The sequence below is a fragment of the Peromyscus eremicus genome, chromosome 15, assembly GCF_949786415.1.
Source record: "Peromyscus eremicus chromosome 15, PerEre_H2_v1, whole genome shotgun sequence".
NCBI lineage: Eukaryota > Metazoa > Chordata > Mammalia > Rodentia > Cricetidae > Peromyscus > Peromyscus eremicus.
This window is the reverse complement of record NC_081431.1, coordinates 24,024,701-24,041,710: the sequence shown is the minus strand read 5'-3', so window position 1 is coordinate 24,041,710 and position 17,010 is coordinate 24,024,701. Positions and strand designations below refer to the sequence as shown.

The following is a 17,010-nucleotide window of genomic DNA, read 5'->3' as shown; positions in this document are numbered from 1 at the left end:
GTACACTGGGCATGCGCTTGAATAAGAGAAACTATCTAAATTTGATTGTTGCCAGGGGTGGGGAGACGTTATTTTTCAGAGATGGAGTACGTATAACCCCGTGCAGGTTGGGAGTGGGAGGGTTCTGAGGTTGCTCCAAGCATTGCTTGGAGAGGGATATGTGTGTCATAGTCATTCAGGTGGAGGAACTAGTCTGCCTATTGCATTAAAGCAAGAGTGTGTGTCGGGTCCCAGGGGAGTGAACTGTCTCCTGTGCGTACCTTCCTCACCTACAATGTGCCGCAGTGAATCTAGGTGCTGAAAAGGTCACATCAACACTCAGTTTCATTCTGGATCCAGAAGCTTCCGTTCTAGTGAGCAAACCAGGCAGGCAGCGGGAAAGCGGAGAAAGCCTGCAGAGAGGGTTTATTCCGGGTGAGGGCATGAAAGCGGAAGTTTGCCAGGCAAGAAAGAAAGAAGTTGGAAGTCCAGGGCAAAGATTTGAGAGCCAAACTGTGAGTTCAGGAGCTGTGGTTCTATGGGGTCTAAAAGAGACAGTGAGAGAGAAGGGGGCGTTCTGAGGCCACTCGCTGTAAGACCTTGCTGTCCGAGCTGGAGAGATGCCATCGGATGGCGCCAGCCAGGTCCTGAAGGAGCTGACGCTGATCCGGTGCGGAGTTAACAGATTCTAGGGCAGCCACCGGAGCTGAGAATTACAGAACTGAGAAACGGAACCCCTCGCGGTCCTCGCAGATGATGCTGAGACTGAGGAGGAAATAAGGAGGAGCAAGGAATACAAAGGAAAGCTAGGCACAATCTCCTCCGGACAAACTCCCACCGAGTATCAGTTTTCTGATGTAATTTCAGCAGTGAAACTGCAACCTTACCCGCGAAAACTAGACACGGCTAGCAAAACACGTAAGCTAAGGAGTTTTTAACCACAACACTAAGAAAGTCAGTCACGGGGACACGGGCGGTTAGCTGAGTTTAGCTTGAAGTTCTTTGAAGGACAGATTTCGAGGATGTGAGTGAGGTACACAAAATACTCCTCCCCGTCCCTGGGTGGGCTCGAACCACCAACCTTTCGGTTAACAGCCGAACGCGCTAACCGATTGCGCCACAGAGACAGGTGATCATGAGACTCGCTGTCAAGTCAGTTCACTAAAGAGTATATTGGTCGTTTACATCTGCCAAAAACTGTGGTTGAAATTGAAGCCGAAACTGGTGGCACCCCGCGGTGAAGACCGTCAGGAAGGGCACCAACGCTAAGAGCAGATCCGGGTTCTACCCACTGAGGCTGAGAAAAGGGGAGCGCAAGAGGATGAACGAAGCAAGAGCCTTTGTGAAATCCGAAATGGACGCTCTCTGAGTTTGGGAATTCGGTTGGTTTTGCTCAGAAACATTGCTGGTCTAGATAATTTACGTAGGCAAACGTGCGTGCCTAAGTACTGATTCATTTACTCATTATTTTTAACCTGACATCCACGTTTCCGGGCATGTCTGGCAGAAAGTATTAAGGGTTCTTACAACAAAACAAATCACACCAACTGTTTTGAGGTCTACTGGCGCATGAGTCACCCAGGCAAAACAGGAAATGTTTAAATTCTTGTAAATTCACGACGCTAACCATGACACATCTGCAAACAAACATCAAAGCGCGCATTCTCCTTCTTCGACTGCCTTCAGCGAAGGGTCCTTATCATCAGGGCTGGGGTCTAACGAGCCGTTTTCTATATTGCTCAGGTCTCAGAGTTCCCTGGAGCCTCTATGCACTAGTACCTCCTTGTAGACACATTTCTGTAGCATCTTCCATTAATACTGAGATTCAGTTTAAGTGCTGGTCAGTATTTTCAAAGATTTTATACAACCATAGATACCTATATGCAGAAATTATACATGCATATATCTTATATTTTATATATCCGTCCCTCATCTTCACTACGAGCCTAAGGCAGCTCTAAAAATCAGTCTTATCAAAGAGCAAGCAACACGCACAGTTTTATCCCAACTTTATTTTCAAAACGTGCCCCCCATCCCACCCCCACACGCGCACACACAAACCAAGGGAGCTAGCTGGAGATGTAGCACTTGCCTAGCAAGCAGGAAACTCTAGACTCTATTCCCAGCACTGGAAGAATAAATGCCAGAGAAATATTCAGCAAAACATGAACAGGTATTTTCTGTATGATGAGGATGGGGTGTCTTTTATTCCTTTATTCTCTATTTTTCTGCAACGTATTACAAAAAAAAAAATTTTCTTTTTCAAAATGAGCGTATGAGCAAATACTATATGCCAGGTTCTTTTACACATACAATCATTTACATTCAAAGCAACCATTCACAATAGATATAATTAACATACACACACGCATACAGAGAGAGAGAGAGAGAGAGAGAGAGAGAGAGAGAGAGAGAGAGAGAGCTACCAAAAGAGGTAGAGAAAAATCCACTGGAAATAACATAAATGTTCAGAAATAAGAAATTTGTTAACGAAGTTATGGTGTAGTTATGTAGCTTAACACAACGGAAGTGATTAAAACGAATGCTGAAACTTGAGCTTTAATAAATTGAACAATTTGAGGTCAGAGAGCTGAGATTAAAAATCTGTTTGTACAAATCACATTCTTCCTTGTGAGAGATTGTGCTTCGCAGGACTTTAGTACTGCAAAGGGTTTCGGAGATCGCGGATCCAGTGTGTGAGTGTAGAACACAAAGTCTTGCTGAAGCAATCAAATTATTTCCCCCAAAGCAACTTTTCCTTAGTGATTTAAAACAACCAACAATAAAACGCAAGGCAAGCCTCCCGATCTTCAGACCAGTGCTCCTGTGCTAGGGTCAGACAGGACATTTCTGTTATTCTGGGTCATCACCTGCAGGTATGAATGGCTGTTTCCCAAAATTACACGCTATGGAGCAGCATCATAGGTGGGGATCATCGTGATGACCAGTATTTCAGGAAGTGTGAAAATGTCTGAACCCTAGACACATGCAGGGTTAAGTAACTGCACTTAATGAATTAATAGCTAGCCCTTTCATACTAGTTTGGTTAGAGAGAGATAGTTTCCTGAAGTCTAAGCCTTGAGTTTTTAAAAAATGATTGTCCCTCTTTTATAGGAAGACTGATCAAAGAGATATGGATGAAAAAAAACAAAGATCTGCTAGTCTCCCCGTCGGGGAATCGAACCCCGGTCTCCCGCGTGACAGGCGGGGATACTCACCACTATACTAACGAGGATGACTACACTGCAGGCTTTAAAACAGCTGCCCAAGAAAGGTATTTTTAAGCGGTCTCTGTACTCCAGAAGTTAGTAGAATGTATTTTTATTGTCTGGATCAGCAGACTAAAAAACAAATGTACCGTGTATCCGCCAGTTTTCTAACAGCCAGCTCAAACAATAGAAAGAAACAGGTTCCTCATTAAAATCAGTGGGTCACAAAGGACTCGAAAGTGGGAAAGGGATTGAAGGGAGAAGGGAGGAATCACAGGGGTGAGAGGGAAATAAAAAGGGGGCGCGAGGTGAGCATAAACAAGTCATTGTATACACGTGTGAAATTATCAAAGAACAAATTTAATCAATAACAAAAACATGATAAGTTTAATAATTCTTATTTAGCCTCACACATCCAAAATATTTCAACATATAATCATACCAAAAAATTAGATTATTTCATCTTAGTCTTCAAAGTCTGGGATGTATTTTACACTCAAAGTTTAATAGAAAGAACAAAAGGTATCTATACAGATTTCATAAAAATATACAAATCAAAAATACACATATGCCTTTTCCCTGCTCAAAAGTTCTTCAGTAGCCGAAATGAGTAGCCATTTAGATATTTCCATCTATTTGATTGCTCCATTAATTACTTATTTCAATTAGTTCAATTAAAATAAAATTTGAAAATGTGATTCTTACACGCACCGGCCAGTTTCAAAACGCTCAAGAACTCGCGCCTACTGTATAATCCTCTCAGGTACCGAGGCCTGTACGAGTCTGAGATTCTGACAAGAGATTCCAGATTCCCAAAACAAAAAAGGTAAGATGAAATACCTTCAGGAACCTAATTCGGTCGGCCCCAATTTGGCGGGACTGGTTTTGTTCAAAAATAAAAAATAGAACACTCTGTCCTACATAAGAAACAAAACCAAAAGCGGACATGCGTTGGCCGGGAATCGAACCCGGGTCAACTGCTTGGAAGGCAGCTATGCTCACCACTATACCACCAACGCAACGCGCCAAACGGCTCCCTCTAGTCTCTCTAATACATGTGAAAAATTTGCCGACCGTGTTTTGAGTCTGTTTTCCACAAGCCTAAAAATGGGTCCCATAAGAAAACGCGGCGGAAAACATTTTCTCTCCTTCTCACCGGCTCACAGTCCAACATTCCCAGCTCCCGGCTCCACACCCACTTAGCTCCGCCAGGCAGTACCCAGAGTCCACTCGGCACGGGTTCAGTTAGGCGATTTAGGACAGAAGCGGGGAGGAGAACTGGCCGATAGGAGATCCTCCCTGGCCTGATGCAGCCCCTCTAGACGAGAGACCGAAAGGTCCCCAGAAGAGATGGAGATGGAAAGTTTAAAGTGATGAGGAAGTAGGAGGTAGGAAAGATCTGTCACTCACTTTTACCTCTCCAGCTTTGCTTTTTATTTGAAACCATAGGCAAACGAAACACAGGTGATGGATGCGTCATCAGTGCTGATGAACTCATAAGAAAGTATGGAAAAGTTGCTAATGTATGTCAGGATGGCCGAGCGGTCTAAGGCGCTGCGTTCAGGTCGCAGTCTCCCCTGGAGGCGTGGGTTCGAATCCCACTTCTGACAACACTTACTTTTCTTCCCGTCGTCGACTGTTGGAAGTGTATTTGACCTTTCTGAGTCTTAATTCCCTTCCTAGTAAAATGGAGATAAGAATTGACAGAGTCTACTTACTCATTAGAAATTCTGAATTCAGGTTCTGTCTCAGGCCTGCTGTCTGCCGCTTATGAGATACTCAGGTAATTGTAATGTTTAGGACAGTTTAGTAAGGTTTCAGAAGGCCAATCCTTTTCACTGATGCTGACCTAGAGGTGCCCTTTCCCTTGCCTCTCAGGAGGCCACCTTTTACTCTGTATCATTTAATCGTTTACAATAGGTCAGACACTAAACAGAGGATATAAAGTCACCACGTAAGAAAATAGATGTTAGACATGTCAGAAAATTTCTTTGGGGGGTGGGGTGGGATGTGGTTTTACGAGTCAGGGTGTCTCTGTATAACACAGTCCTGGCTGTTCTGGAACACTCTGTAGACCAGTCTGGCCTACGAAACTCATAGACATCCTCCTGCTTCTCCCTCCCAAATTCGGGGATTAAAGGCGTGTGCCACCATGCCCAGCCTCTTAAAAGGAACGTGAGCCAAGCATTAAAAGTAGTATCACCTGTGATTAGTCACACTGATATATGGACAGGTACCCAGTGCTATAATGTGATGGCTTGAGCACTCTCGTTCCTGTGTTATTCTCCACAAAAGTGTCAATCATGTCAGGAGAAAACAAAATCAGCTTCCCCCAGAAGACACAGTAATTAAAAGAAAACCACAGTATCAAAGGTAAACTCCCTCTCTATGAGCTATTATTAGTCAGAGAGGCCCCAGAGGCTGTTGCCATCCCACCTGCTTGCCCACCATGCTATACGGTACGACCCCATTGCTGAAGACACAACACACTGTAGCTTTGGGACATAGAGAAATCAATCTTGTACTGACTAGACATTTCCTGCCTGATGGCTAGCGTTCATGTTGCTAGGAGGTGTTATTCAGGCTGCAAGGACACACAGACACACAGACATACACAATTAAAATAAGTTTTGTTTTAAAAGAAATGTGTCCACTGGTGCAATAATGGCATGAAAGTTGTCAGGGTGACCACCCGCTTTTGGATTGGACTTGAGGCCTGCCTGCTCCACAGGAAAGGCATTTCTGGTACCGTAAACCCTGGTTAAAGCCCATGACTTAGGGTTTGAAGTCCCTAGGAGGACCTCCTACTGTTGTTTACTAAGTGGATGTGTCAAACTACCTTCTAAATATTCGTATACATAGATTAGAACTGCTCTCAGCTTTGCCAGAGATGTTTCTTTCTGCAATGGGCAACAGTTAATGCAGAGACTCAAAGCTGGTCAAAATGCTGAAAACACATGACTGTTGAGTGTTCAGCCCAAAAATAGAACATCTGTATCAGCCCCCACAAGATTCAGGGAACACTGAGGAAGGGGGGGGGCAGAAAGAATGTAAGAATGTAAGAGCTGGAGGGTGGGAAAGAGCCGTAAAACGTCGTCTTCTGGATATGGCATGACCTCACAGCCAACAAGAACAGTCTTCCAGCAGACTGTATTAACTGAACTCAGTGAGAGAGAAAAAAAGAAGACCCAAAAGTTGGAGTGGGTGTGTTCTGGGGACTGTGGAAGGGAGGGGAGGAAACGGGGGTGGGGGGGGGGAGTCTTCAGAAGGAATAGGCTAAAGACACATTGTGTGCATGTATGAACTTGTCAAAAGATAAATAAAAGATATTTAAACACAAGAGAACACTTGGGCGGCAATAGTCAAAATGTACTCTGTAGGTATGTAAAATAGATTATTTATTTATTTGTAAAGAGAATCTCACTCTATAGCTCTGGCTGGCCTAGAACTTGCTAGGTAGACCAGGCTGGCCTCAAAACCACGGGGATCCTTCTCCCTTCTGCCTCTTAAGAGCTGACATGTCCTATAAAAGAACAAATTTAATAAAAATATGTTTTTAAGTTAGACAAACCAGGGCTGGAGACACGGCTCAGCAGTTAAGACCACTTGCTGCTGCTGCAGGGGACCTGAGTTTGGTTATCAGTACCCATATTGGACAGCTCTCCACCAACTGTAACTCCAGCTCCAGGGATCCAACAGCACCCTTTTCTGGCCTCCTCCGGCTGATGCTCACAAATACACATAGCAAAAGTAACTTTAAAAAAAATCATACAAATCAACATTAAGAGATCATTTATAAAATACCTGACTTGTCTTTAAAAGACTGTGAAACTATCACAGAGTATATAGAGTTTAGGAAGGCTGGTGTCAGTATGATACGATACCCAACACTGACTTCTGAAACAGAAAAAGGACACATTGGTAGGAAGTGTGAAACCCGAATGAAGTCAACAGCTTAATTAATAGCAGTTTTCCAATGGCATTTCCTGAAGTTTGATAAGCGTATCACGGTTATGTAACATCTAAACATTAGGAGAAGTTGGCTGGCAGGCATGCAGTACTTTTCCATAGTATCTTTGCAGTTCCTCTACTAATCTAAAATTACTGCAAAAAACAAAAACAAAAGCTTGAAAGTAATTGCCTATGAGGAGGAACTTGGAGGAGGGCAAGAAACAGCCTAAAGCAGTATTTGATTTCTTAACAATGCACATGTGTGATGATTTAATTTGTTCTAATCGTTTGTAGGAACTGAGTAAACATAGTTGTGATTACAATAATCAAAGTAAGACCATGGGAGTGGAGGAGGCCCTGAGCGAGGGAAGTCCTGCGGGAATATGTGCTGTTGACATGGCTGAGGGCCACGGGAGGGGGAAGCTCAGCCTTCCTCTGGTCTGAGTATGGACATTGACAGAGGGTGCAGAAATGTCCACCATAACTCTCTCCCCCTGGATGTTTAAGGCCCGAGACTGCTCCCCAGAGAGATTGCTCCTGGTGAGATTAGCTAAGCCTGCCTCCTTATTCAGCGGTATGCAATAACCTCACTCACTGCTCAACTCTTCGTAATAAACACACTGAGCTCCCTGGCCGCTGTGGTTTCTCCAACAAAAAGCCAACCCCCTTGACCCTAGATTTTCTAGGTGTTCGTGTGCCTGTGTGTGTTTTCTTTTCTTCATTTCCTTGTTGCCTCTGTCAGGTCAGTTCCTAAGGCCGTGCAAATGCTCGGTCATAAGACATACAACCAAAGGATCTGTAGTGGCCAACTATATAAGAAACATTTTAAAAGAAACTAAGTCAAAATGGTCAGCAACTGCCACTTAAAAATAAATGCAGAACTTAATTTGCTTAAATCTTGCTATAGAAAATTAATACCACCCATTTGGGGGAAGCTGAGGTTGGTTTGCTTGTTTGTTTGTTTACGACAAATACATATGTTTTCAAAATTAAAAGAGAAAGGCATGCGATTGAAATGCTAAGAATCTCTGAAATCCTGCATCATCTTCTCTCTTTGGAAAAACAGGTTGAAGTGATGAGTGTTATAAGTTAAGGAGAAAGGAAGGGGGGGCAGGGCTGCTCTATGCAACTCTGTCTTTCCTGGCCTGTCTTCAATGCCTTTTTTTAACAGTTGCTTTTAATGTAAAGCCAGATTGCAAAGCATTTGGACCAAGTGCAGGCAAACAACACAGTTAAAAATACCATCCAGGGACTTGATAGTGTAACCTCCTCTCCACCAGACTCAGCACAACGTAGCATTGCTCTGCACAAGCTCACTTCCCTTTCTGAAGCCGAAGCATGCCGCAGCTCCTGAGACAGACAGAAGTGAATGAGCTGAATGGAAACGAAGCCATGCTCGCTTATCCTTGTCACTTGCTTGGCTGAGCTGGAGAGTATTTTCCCAGTTTCAGTCACTTGAGAATGGGTCTTTAAGCCAAGCTGTCCCTCTCTGTTCTCATAATAAGTACATGGCCTTGAACAGATTGTTTGACCTCTTTGTACTTTAGAATATTCATCTTTAAATAAGAGCATGGTAAGACAGCTCAGCACACGAACCTGATGACCTGAGTTCTATCCTAAAAACAGGTGGAAGGGGAGAACCAACTCCACAGAGCTGTGCTCTGACCTCCACACTCACGCTACGTGTATTAGAATAATAATGCTTCATGACATTGCTATTGGATTAGTTGGGTAGACCAAATATCTGTTACTGTTGTACCCATGTTGAGAAACCTCAGAGACCACAAGGAGCCGGTTTCCGATGCAAGCACAGAAGGGTCTTTTTACTGTCAGGTTCCAACCTGGACTGCCGCCTGGTGGATGGAGGGAAATTTGGTGGCCCCAGACTCAGGGGTTGGAGGGTTTTTAAGGAAAAAAAACACAATCCAGGAATTACATGTCTTGGCGCTTTTGGATTGGGTAAAAGGGATATTTGAAACTATTGGTCTAGACTTTCGGCACAAAATCACCTTTGAAACTATTGGGTTAGACTTTTGGTGTGGAACCACGACCTGCTGACAGGATTATCTGGATACCTGTAAGGGCCATAAACTACCGACAAAATGTCTGGATCTTGTTAAACTTTACTGCCCTGTTTCTTAATTGGCTGCTTCTAGGGTATCTGTTCCAGTAGTCATGGCACATTCCTGAGGTTCTTCCTGAAACTGAGTACAGCCCCCGGTCACCAGGTAGTCTATGATGGTGGCCTTTCCCTGAGATGGAGTCTGCAAAGTCAAGTCTAGGCCTTCATATTGCCTTCACATTACCTAGTTAGTACTCAAAGAATAATAACTAGTAACAACTCGTGTTTGTCAGCGGTGCTGAATGTCTAACATTCTTCTTCACCTCTTACGTCTATTGAGCCCTCACAACAATGCAGAGGAAAGTTATTGTAGAGGGGAATGTTGAAGTTTGGAGGGTTTAATTTGCACAGTAGTTTATGGTGGAGCTGAGAAGCTAAGCAGTCTGGTATGTTGATGTTATTATCCTCCTATCCTGCTCCTGTCTTCATCAGAAACAGAAGCAACCTAAGTTTAATTGCCTCCTCAGACCTACTCTAACATACCTAAAGACTTGAGTGGTCTTGTCTCCAAAAGAACAATCAAATGACGTGATTAAAAATCAGGCATGTGCACGGGCCCAGCCTGTGGCCCATACCTTTAATCCAAGCACTCTGGAGACAAAGGCAGGAGGATCTATGAGAGTTGGAGGCCAGACTGGTTTACATAGTGAGCTCTAGGCCAGCCGGGGCAACATAGTGAGACCCTATATCAAAAAGCACCAAAGCAAAGAAACAAACCAAACAATAATATAAACTATTTATTAGTGCAATTAAAGCTGACAAACTACACTTCCAACATATAACTTTACCTTTAGGGTCTCATATGATCACCATATCTCTTTTCCAGCACAATCATCACACCACCACACTCTTTCAGTGTGTCCACCTCAAATTTTTCCACTTACCCTGTTTTCTCCATATAGAAATCTTGTATATAATGAGTTGGGGTGTGTTTGCGTACACGTGTGTGTGTGCGTGCATGTGTGTGTGTGTGTGTGTGTGTGTGTGTGTGTGTGTGTGTTTGTGTGTGTCACAAAACTGGAAAGGGGAACGTGAGAGAGGAAGAAGAGATCTTAAGAAAGATGGGTAAAAGGACAATGGAATAATGTAGTAAGAAAGCAGAAGGGAAACTATGAGAAGAAAAGAAACCAGCTGGAGGGGAGGGGGGTATAAGGAAGGGCAGTTGGGGAGTAAGGAGTGAGAAGGAAGTAAAACAGCATGTATGCACGAACATGCCATAATGACACCCATTTTTTAAAAAAAGGAAAAAAAAAGAAAGACATTATTTTAAGGGCTGGAGAGTTGGTGCAGTTAGGAGAATACATTGCTGTTATAGAGGACCTACCTGAGTTTGGGTCTCACATCCCACATCAGGTGGATCATAACTGCTTGTAGCTCCAACTCCAAGCAGATCCCACACCTCTGGCCTCCAAGGGCACCAGCACTCACATGCGCACTCCTCTGTCCCCTCCATACACAATTAAAATTAATGAAAGTCAATCCTACTTTTAGTTTTTCAAGACAGGATTTCTCTTTGTAGCCTTGGCTGTCCTGGAACTTGCTCTGTTGACCAGGCTGGTCTCAAACCTGAACTCATAGAAATCCACCTCCTTCTGCCTCCCAAGTGTTAGGATTAAAGGGGTGCTCCATCACCGCCCAGCTTTTAAAAGTGAACCCTTAAAAAATACAAATTAATTTTAAAGAAAGATATGTTGTATATAGTCTTGTGGATTTCCTTCACAGTCTTCCTTCAACATCTACTCCAAAAGTGTTTCTGAAAACTGAGTCCCATCATCTACTTACTGGTTGGAATAAAAACAAAGTAGGACTTTTTTTTAAAGTTTATTTAGATCTACAACCATATTGCACATAACAAAATTCAATTCATGCAACTACAAATTAAATGAAATATAGAAGAAGACAGTGGCAAAATACCACAAAACACTCTTGACAAAATAGTTTTTTTTTTTTTTAATTGGGAGAAGTGGATTTGTCTATTGTTTCTTGAGACAGGGTCCCTTCACATAGTCCTGGCTGTCCTAGAACTTGCTATATAAAACAGGATGGCCTCAAACTCAGAGACAGCCCTGCTTCAGCCTCCTGAGTGCTGGTATTAAAGACATGCACCATCACGCCTGGCAAGAAAAAAAAAAATCAAACAACATAGACCTGAATTATAAAACATAATGAGAAAAAAGCTCCCAGCTTCCAGGGTAAGATACCCCACTCACCTCTGAAGTTATAAGGTGGGATTATAGAAGAGTCTAGAAGACCCCTAATCCAGCCCTTACAGACACAGATGACCTCAATCATGACAGGTCATTCAGTCAAGTTCCCCAATGAGGGGGCCAGTACCAGGCCTCTCCTGGCAAACTTGAGCCCCACTACTGCTACCCCTAGGAACAGCAGGCCCCACATAAAACCCACAGAAGATGGGGCAGCAGGTCTGCTCAGTGCCCTCTTCTGATGCACACACTCCTTGCCTGTCAACTGGTTGTGCGTGCTCTAGCCAGGCCAGGACTTCCTGACACTTGTCTTGCCCTTTGCATCCGTCCTCCTCTGGAATCTTTTCTCTACGGCTATCTTATTGCAAGGAACTCTTTATACGGAAGACATGGACTTCCAGGAAGTTTTTGGCAGCCACTCTGTCCCTCCGGACCTCACCCTCAGCCTTGGACTGTTCAGCCTTATGAACCATCCTCTCCACCTCCTCCTTGCTGAGCTAGCCCTTGTCATTGGTTATCCTGTTAGCCTTGCTGTCACACTTAACGAGACCATTGGTATCCATGCCAGCATTTACTTCGATCTGGGGGACTCCACGTGGACTAGGAAGAATGCTACTGAGCTCAAAGCTGCCCAGCAGGTTGCTGTTCTTCGTCACAGCCCTCTCACCCTCCTTCACCTGGATCAGGACCCCAGGCCGGTTGTCACAGTAAGTAGTGAAGGCTTGGTTCTGTTTGGTAGGGATGGTGGCATTCCACCGGATCAATGTGGCCACCACCTTACTGTCTCCAGCCCCAGGGACAAACAAGGGAGCCACATCCAGCAGGAGGAGATCCTGCACCTTCTCACATTTGTCTATCAACATAACCACCTGCACAGCAGCCCCACGGACCACAGCCTCATCAGGTCGATGTTCTTGTTCAGCTCCTTGACGTTGAAGAAGTCTGATAGACGCCTTTCCACCTTAGAGATACGGGTAGAACCACCCACCAGGATTAGCTCATGGATTTGGGCCTTGGCCAGCTTGGCATCGCTCAGGGTCCTCTCCACAGGGTCCAGGAGGCTGCAGAAAAGGTCTGAACACAGTTCCTCAAAGTGGGTATGAGTAATGGACGTGTAGAAGCCCACATCTTCGAACAAGAAGTTATCTGCAAGGTGCCACTTCCCTAGGAACAGACATGGCCTCTCGCTCTCAGGTTAAAAGAGGACCCAGATGCTCGAGGTGGCGGGAATTGGTACAGCTCAGCATTGCTGTCCTTTCGTTGTCTCTCCAGTCGGCCCAGCTGGGATCAGCCTGGTTCAGCGCCACGGGCTTTCTACCCGGTTGTGGGAGCCCTGCCTCCTCCTGCCCTCGCTGGCAAGAACCTTCCCGCACCTTCTGCGCCCACCCGAGCCCTAGGACCAGCCAAGATCAGCCACGCTGCCTCCCTAAGAAGATTCGGGCCTCGCAGCCCGGAGGGGCCGAGTGTAGAGTGACTGGCTCCCATGCCCCACTTTGATTCAGAGCTGCTGCAAAGAAATGCACAGAAGGTTCCAGTTCTCCCCGGCTGATTCTAAAGGTGCAGGGTGGTGACAGTAGCAAGTCAAGGTAGCTAGCTACCTTTCCCGGTTACTGTTTGGAGGGCAGTCCTGCGCACGCGCGAGCCCGAGCCCGTCTCCCCGCCCCCCTCTTACCTCCCGCCCCTGAAATCCGGCGCGCACTGCCGCGCAAACAGAGCCATAGCTTCTGAGCTACAAATGTAAATAATGGTGTGGGGTTTGTTTTAAAAAAAAAAAAAAAAAAGAATTCTTGAAACACGAGGGCCGGCTTTTTAAAACAGAGTCAAAGAGAATGATTACGTAGAAAGTGACACTAGAAGTAGAGATATACTGAAATAGGAGTACTGCAAACCCTTTACTCGTCTGGCATTGGTGGTTCAGTGGTAGAATTCTCGCCTGCCACGCGGGAGGCCCGGGTTCGATTCCCGGCCAATGCACACATGTGTTTTTGTGAGGGATTTTTCCTTTTCAAGGCTTAATTTCCTTTTCTTCTCCAGCTTTCCGCCAGAACTCAGGGTTCTTTCGATTTGACTCCTGTTCTTTCACCAGTTTACTTCTGAGGAACTCGAACAACGCTGTGGTCATGGGATTCCGGAACCCTAACCCACCAAGCCATGAGAGCGCTGGACATAGGAAAGCCTGCATTTCACTCCTGTGTTTGAGACTAACGCCATAAAGTTCCTCTCCCAAAGAAGCATCGTTCTCAGAGCGTTTTGGAAAGACTTTGTGGTTTTTATCTGTGAGCCTGTTTTTCTCTCAGGTGGAAGCGACCCCAGGATTCAGATGTAGAACAAATTGTTGTAGCATATGCCCTAAAGCAGTATTTCTCAACCTTCCTAACGCTGCGACCCTTTAATACAGTTACTCATGTTGTGGTGACCCCTCCAACCTTGAAATTATTTTCGTTGCTACTGCGTAACTGTAATTTTGCTTCTGTTATGAATCATAATGTAAATATCTGATATGCAAGATATCGAATATGCGACCTCTATGAAAGGGTCATTTGATACACCCCTCTAGAGGGTCGCATCCCACAGGTTGAGAACCACAGCCCTAAAGGCTGAAGCAAGTTCATCAAGCAGTGAAACTGCATTGCTTCCTACTATCTGAGGATTTGAAAATTGAGTCTTTTTATCGTGTCCCATTTTCTTTAATTCAGAACATTCCATTTTGACTTTCTGATGTTGGACTTATATTGAAATTCAAAAGATTTCAAAAATGCCCTTGAGGAAGGGTCAGATCTCTCTCTCTCTCTCTCTTTCTCTCTCTCTCTCACACACACACACACACACACACACACACACACGCGCGCCGCCTCACCAGGGAATACAAACCTGGGTCTCCTAAACTGATTCAGTCTAGGGGTCTGATAGTCTGATAGTGTTCGTTTTCTCTGCCAGTTAAAGAATTAAAAGGCAAGAAAAAAATCTCAGCTCAACAGGGGTAGTGCAGAAACCTCAAGCCCCAAAGACAGGATCAGCAACTGAAAAAAGGCATTTATTGATTTATTGGAGGTGAGGACACACACATGCTTCAGAAGCTACACAGAGAGAAAGAGCCTCTGCAAAGCGGGGGAGGGGGAGTTGCTCAGGAAGCCAGAAAACCCAGCCAGCCTCTTCTAGAGAATCTGAGTTCCCTTTTGCAAGTTCTCAGTCTCATTGATAAAAGAACCCAAAGAAAACTCATAAGGAAACTCAGGGACCATTTCATTAGAATTTGAGGGAAAAACCACAGAGTGGGCCCACTCCTACCAAGAGGAGGGAGATGGAGAAGTCTGCCCTTCAAGTCTACTCCTTCAAGGAGATCTGCAAGCAGCTATAAAAAGGGCCTGGGAGTCTTCAAGAAAACAGTAAGAAAGACAAGTGTCACGGGCAAGTACACTTAGGATCCTGGTCAGCATCTTAAGAGAAGAGAAAGAGAGGGAAAGGGCTAGGCATGGTGGACACGCCTTTAATCCCAGCACTCAGAAGGCAGAGGCAGGGGGATTTACTGTGAGTTCCTAGGCCAGCCTGGTCTACATAGTGAGTTCCAGGACAGTCAGGACAGCTTGTCTCAAGAAGAAGAAGGAGGAAGAAGGGGATGAGGATGAGGAAGAGAAGGAGAAAGAAAGTCCCATGCTAAACAAGCAAGCATACAGCATATTGATGTTGATAAGTGCAAAGGAGAAAAATAAAGAGGGAAGGAGACTTAGGAGAGGAATAAGGTTATACTACTGAATAATCAAAGCGCCCTGACTGATGACATCTGAGTAAAACCTGAATCTTAGTCGGTTTTCTGTTGCTGTAGAGTAAAGCATATGCAACTAGGTTCTTTATTTTTCTTTTAGAAAAAGGTTTATTTAGTTCCCAGTTACAGAGACTTTAGTCCAAGTTCAGATGGTCACATTCGCTTGGCTCCTGATGAGGACCTTGTGTTGCTCTATGCATGGCTGAGAAGCCCAAGAGCAAGTAAGGGTCCTGGCGAGACTGGGAGCTGCTAAGCTGTGAGACAGCTAAGCGATTCCTCCTGAAGAGCACCCATCTATGCATCTGTGGAGGCATACAAGCATCCCTCATGATCTGAGCGCCTCCCATTGGTCTCCACCTCCTAGCACCACTCTACCCTGAACTTCAAGCCTCAGTCTGAGTTTTGCTTAGAACAATTTATACTTTGCATGGTGAAACAGGATGTGGGCCTCTGTAAGCAAGAACATCCCTGAAACAGAAATGATGGTGTATATAAAAGTATGGGTGCTGTGTTCGAGGAAGAGTGAAAATAACCAAGAATAAGCAAGGAAAAGGAGAAGGAAATGAGATCAGAGTGGCAAGATCATGTGGTATCATCTTGGAGAACACTGAAAAGTCATTAGACTTCCTTTTAGTACAAGGGAAGGCTTTTACATTATTTTGAACAAACAAGTCACAAAAGGGAGATCCTTAGCCCAGGTTGGTTTTTGTTTTATTGCTGGAGGTCAAACCCAGGACATCATGTATACTGAATAACAGTTCTGCCACCAAGCCTCATCCCTCTCTTTCTCCCTTTCTTGTTAAAAAAACCAAAAAAAAACAAAAAAAGTACATCTTAATGTCTTTATTTTGTGTGTGCATGTAGAAAGAGAAGGTGCACCTGCCGTGGGGGATGTGTGGAGGTCAGAGGACAACTTTCAGGAATTTGTTCTCTCCTTCCGCCATGTGGGTCCCCAGGATCAAACTCTGCTCTTGTTGGCAGGCTTAGCAACAGGTGCCCTTTCCTGGTAAGCTATCTAAACACAACCTACACACTCCGTATCCAGCCTTCTTTTCTTGAAAGAAGATGTCACTAAGTTATCCAGGCTAGACTTGCACTCACTCTGGCACCTAGGCAGGCCTTGAACCGGTGATCCTCCTGCCACAGCCTCCTGCGGAACTGTAATTGCAGGACCCCATGTCAGGCCTGGCTCTAAGCTGCTTTTTTAAAAGGAAGGCTGCAGGAGAAGCAACAGGGTGGCTGAAGAGATGCTGCTGCCACTGCTATTTGCTGCCCTACGATGAGATGTCACTTGTCCTGAGGAGCCTGACACCTTCTGACTGACAGAGTTTTCCTCCAGGCCTCCACTGGGGGTTGAAGGTTTTTCCGTACACAGAAATAAAGGCCCGTGTCCACTACAAACAGGAGGCACATCACTAAGCAGAAAGCGGCGTGGTACCAAAGTAGAGAGATGATGGATGCAGCCGCTGAACCTGGTGGGAGAGTCGGAAGGACGGGGAGAGATGCACCATTAAGACAGAAATTTGGAATAAACTGTGGGGTCCTCAGTGCTGAGTCCTCTTTGTATAGTCCTCACACCTCGTACTTTAAGTAGGGACAAGAGCACATAAGTAAGCCAGGAAGCCTCAGTGGACTTTTTATCTCTCAGCCGTCCCCCAGATGTTGCTAAATCTGCATTTCCTGAAGGGTGGCCATAGCCACATCTGTATGAGATTACAGGAAGTTACACCTCAGCTCTTTGGAATGTCTGGAATGTCTAGGAACTTAGAGAACCTTTGCACC

The 17,010-nt window shown here is 44.9% G+C and overlaps 1 protein-coding gene and 5 non-coding genes across 6 annotated transcripts; 2 read left to right on the top strand and 4 right to left on the bottom strand.

Annotated features, from left to right (window-relative positions):
* Positions 1-1,032: 1,032 nt before the first annotated feature.
* Positions 1,033-1,106, bottom strand: Trnan-guu (transfer RNA asparagine (anticodon GUU)). Its single transcript has one exon. It is a non-coding gene; the product is annotated as a tRNA-Asn (tRNA).
* A 2,036-nt stretch (positions 1,107-3,142) lies between these two features.
* On the bottom strand, positions 3,143-3,214 carry Trnad-guc (transfer RNA aspartic acid (anticodon GUC)). Its single transcript has one exon. It is a non-coding gene; the product is annotated as a tRNA-Asp (tRNA).
* Positions 3,215-4,135: 921 nt separating this feature from the next.
* Positions 4,136-4,207, bottom strand: Trnag-ucc (transfer RNA glycine (anticodon UCC)). The gene has a single exon. It is a non-coding gene; the product is annotated as a tRNA-Gly (tRNA).
* A 508-nt stretch (positions 4,208-4,715) lies between these two features.
* Positions 4,716-4,798, top strand: Trnal-cag (transfer RNA leucine (anticodon CAG)). The gene has a single exon. It is a non-coding gene; the product is annotated as a tRNA-Leu (tRNA).
* A 6,499-nt stretch (positions 4,799-11,297) lies between these two features.
* Positions 11,298-13,184, bottom strand: Hspa6 (heat shock protein family A (Hsp70) member 6). The gene is given in 3 exon segments (XM_059281068.1): positions 11,298-12,372; positions 12,375-12,652; positions 13,138-13,184. Coding segments are annotated over 3 exon segments (735 nt in total). The 3' UTR covers positions 11,298-11,962.
* Positions 13,185-13,368: 184 nt separating this feature from the next.
* On the top strand, positions 13,369-13,439 carry Trnag-gcc (transfer RNA glycine (anticodon GCC)). The gene has a single exon. It is a non-coding gene; the product is annotated as a tRNA-Gly (tRNA).
* Positions 13,440-17,010: the final 3,571 nt, after the last annotated feature.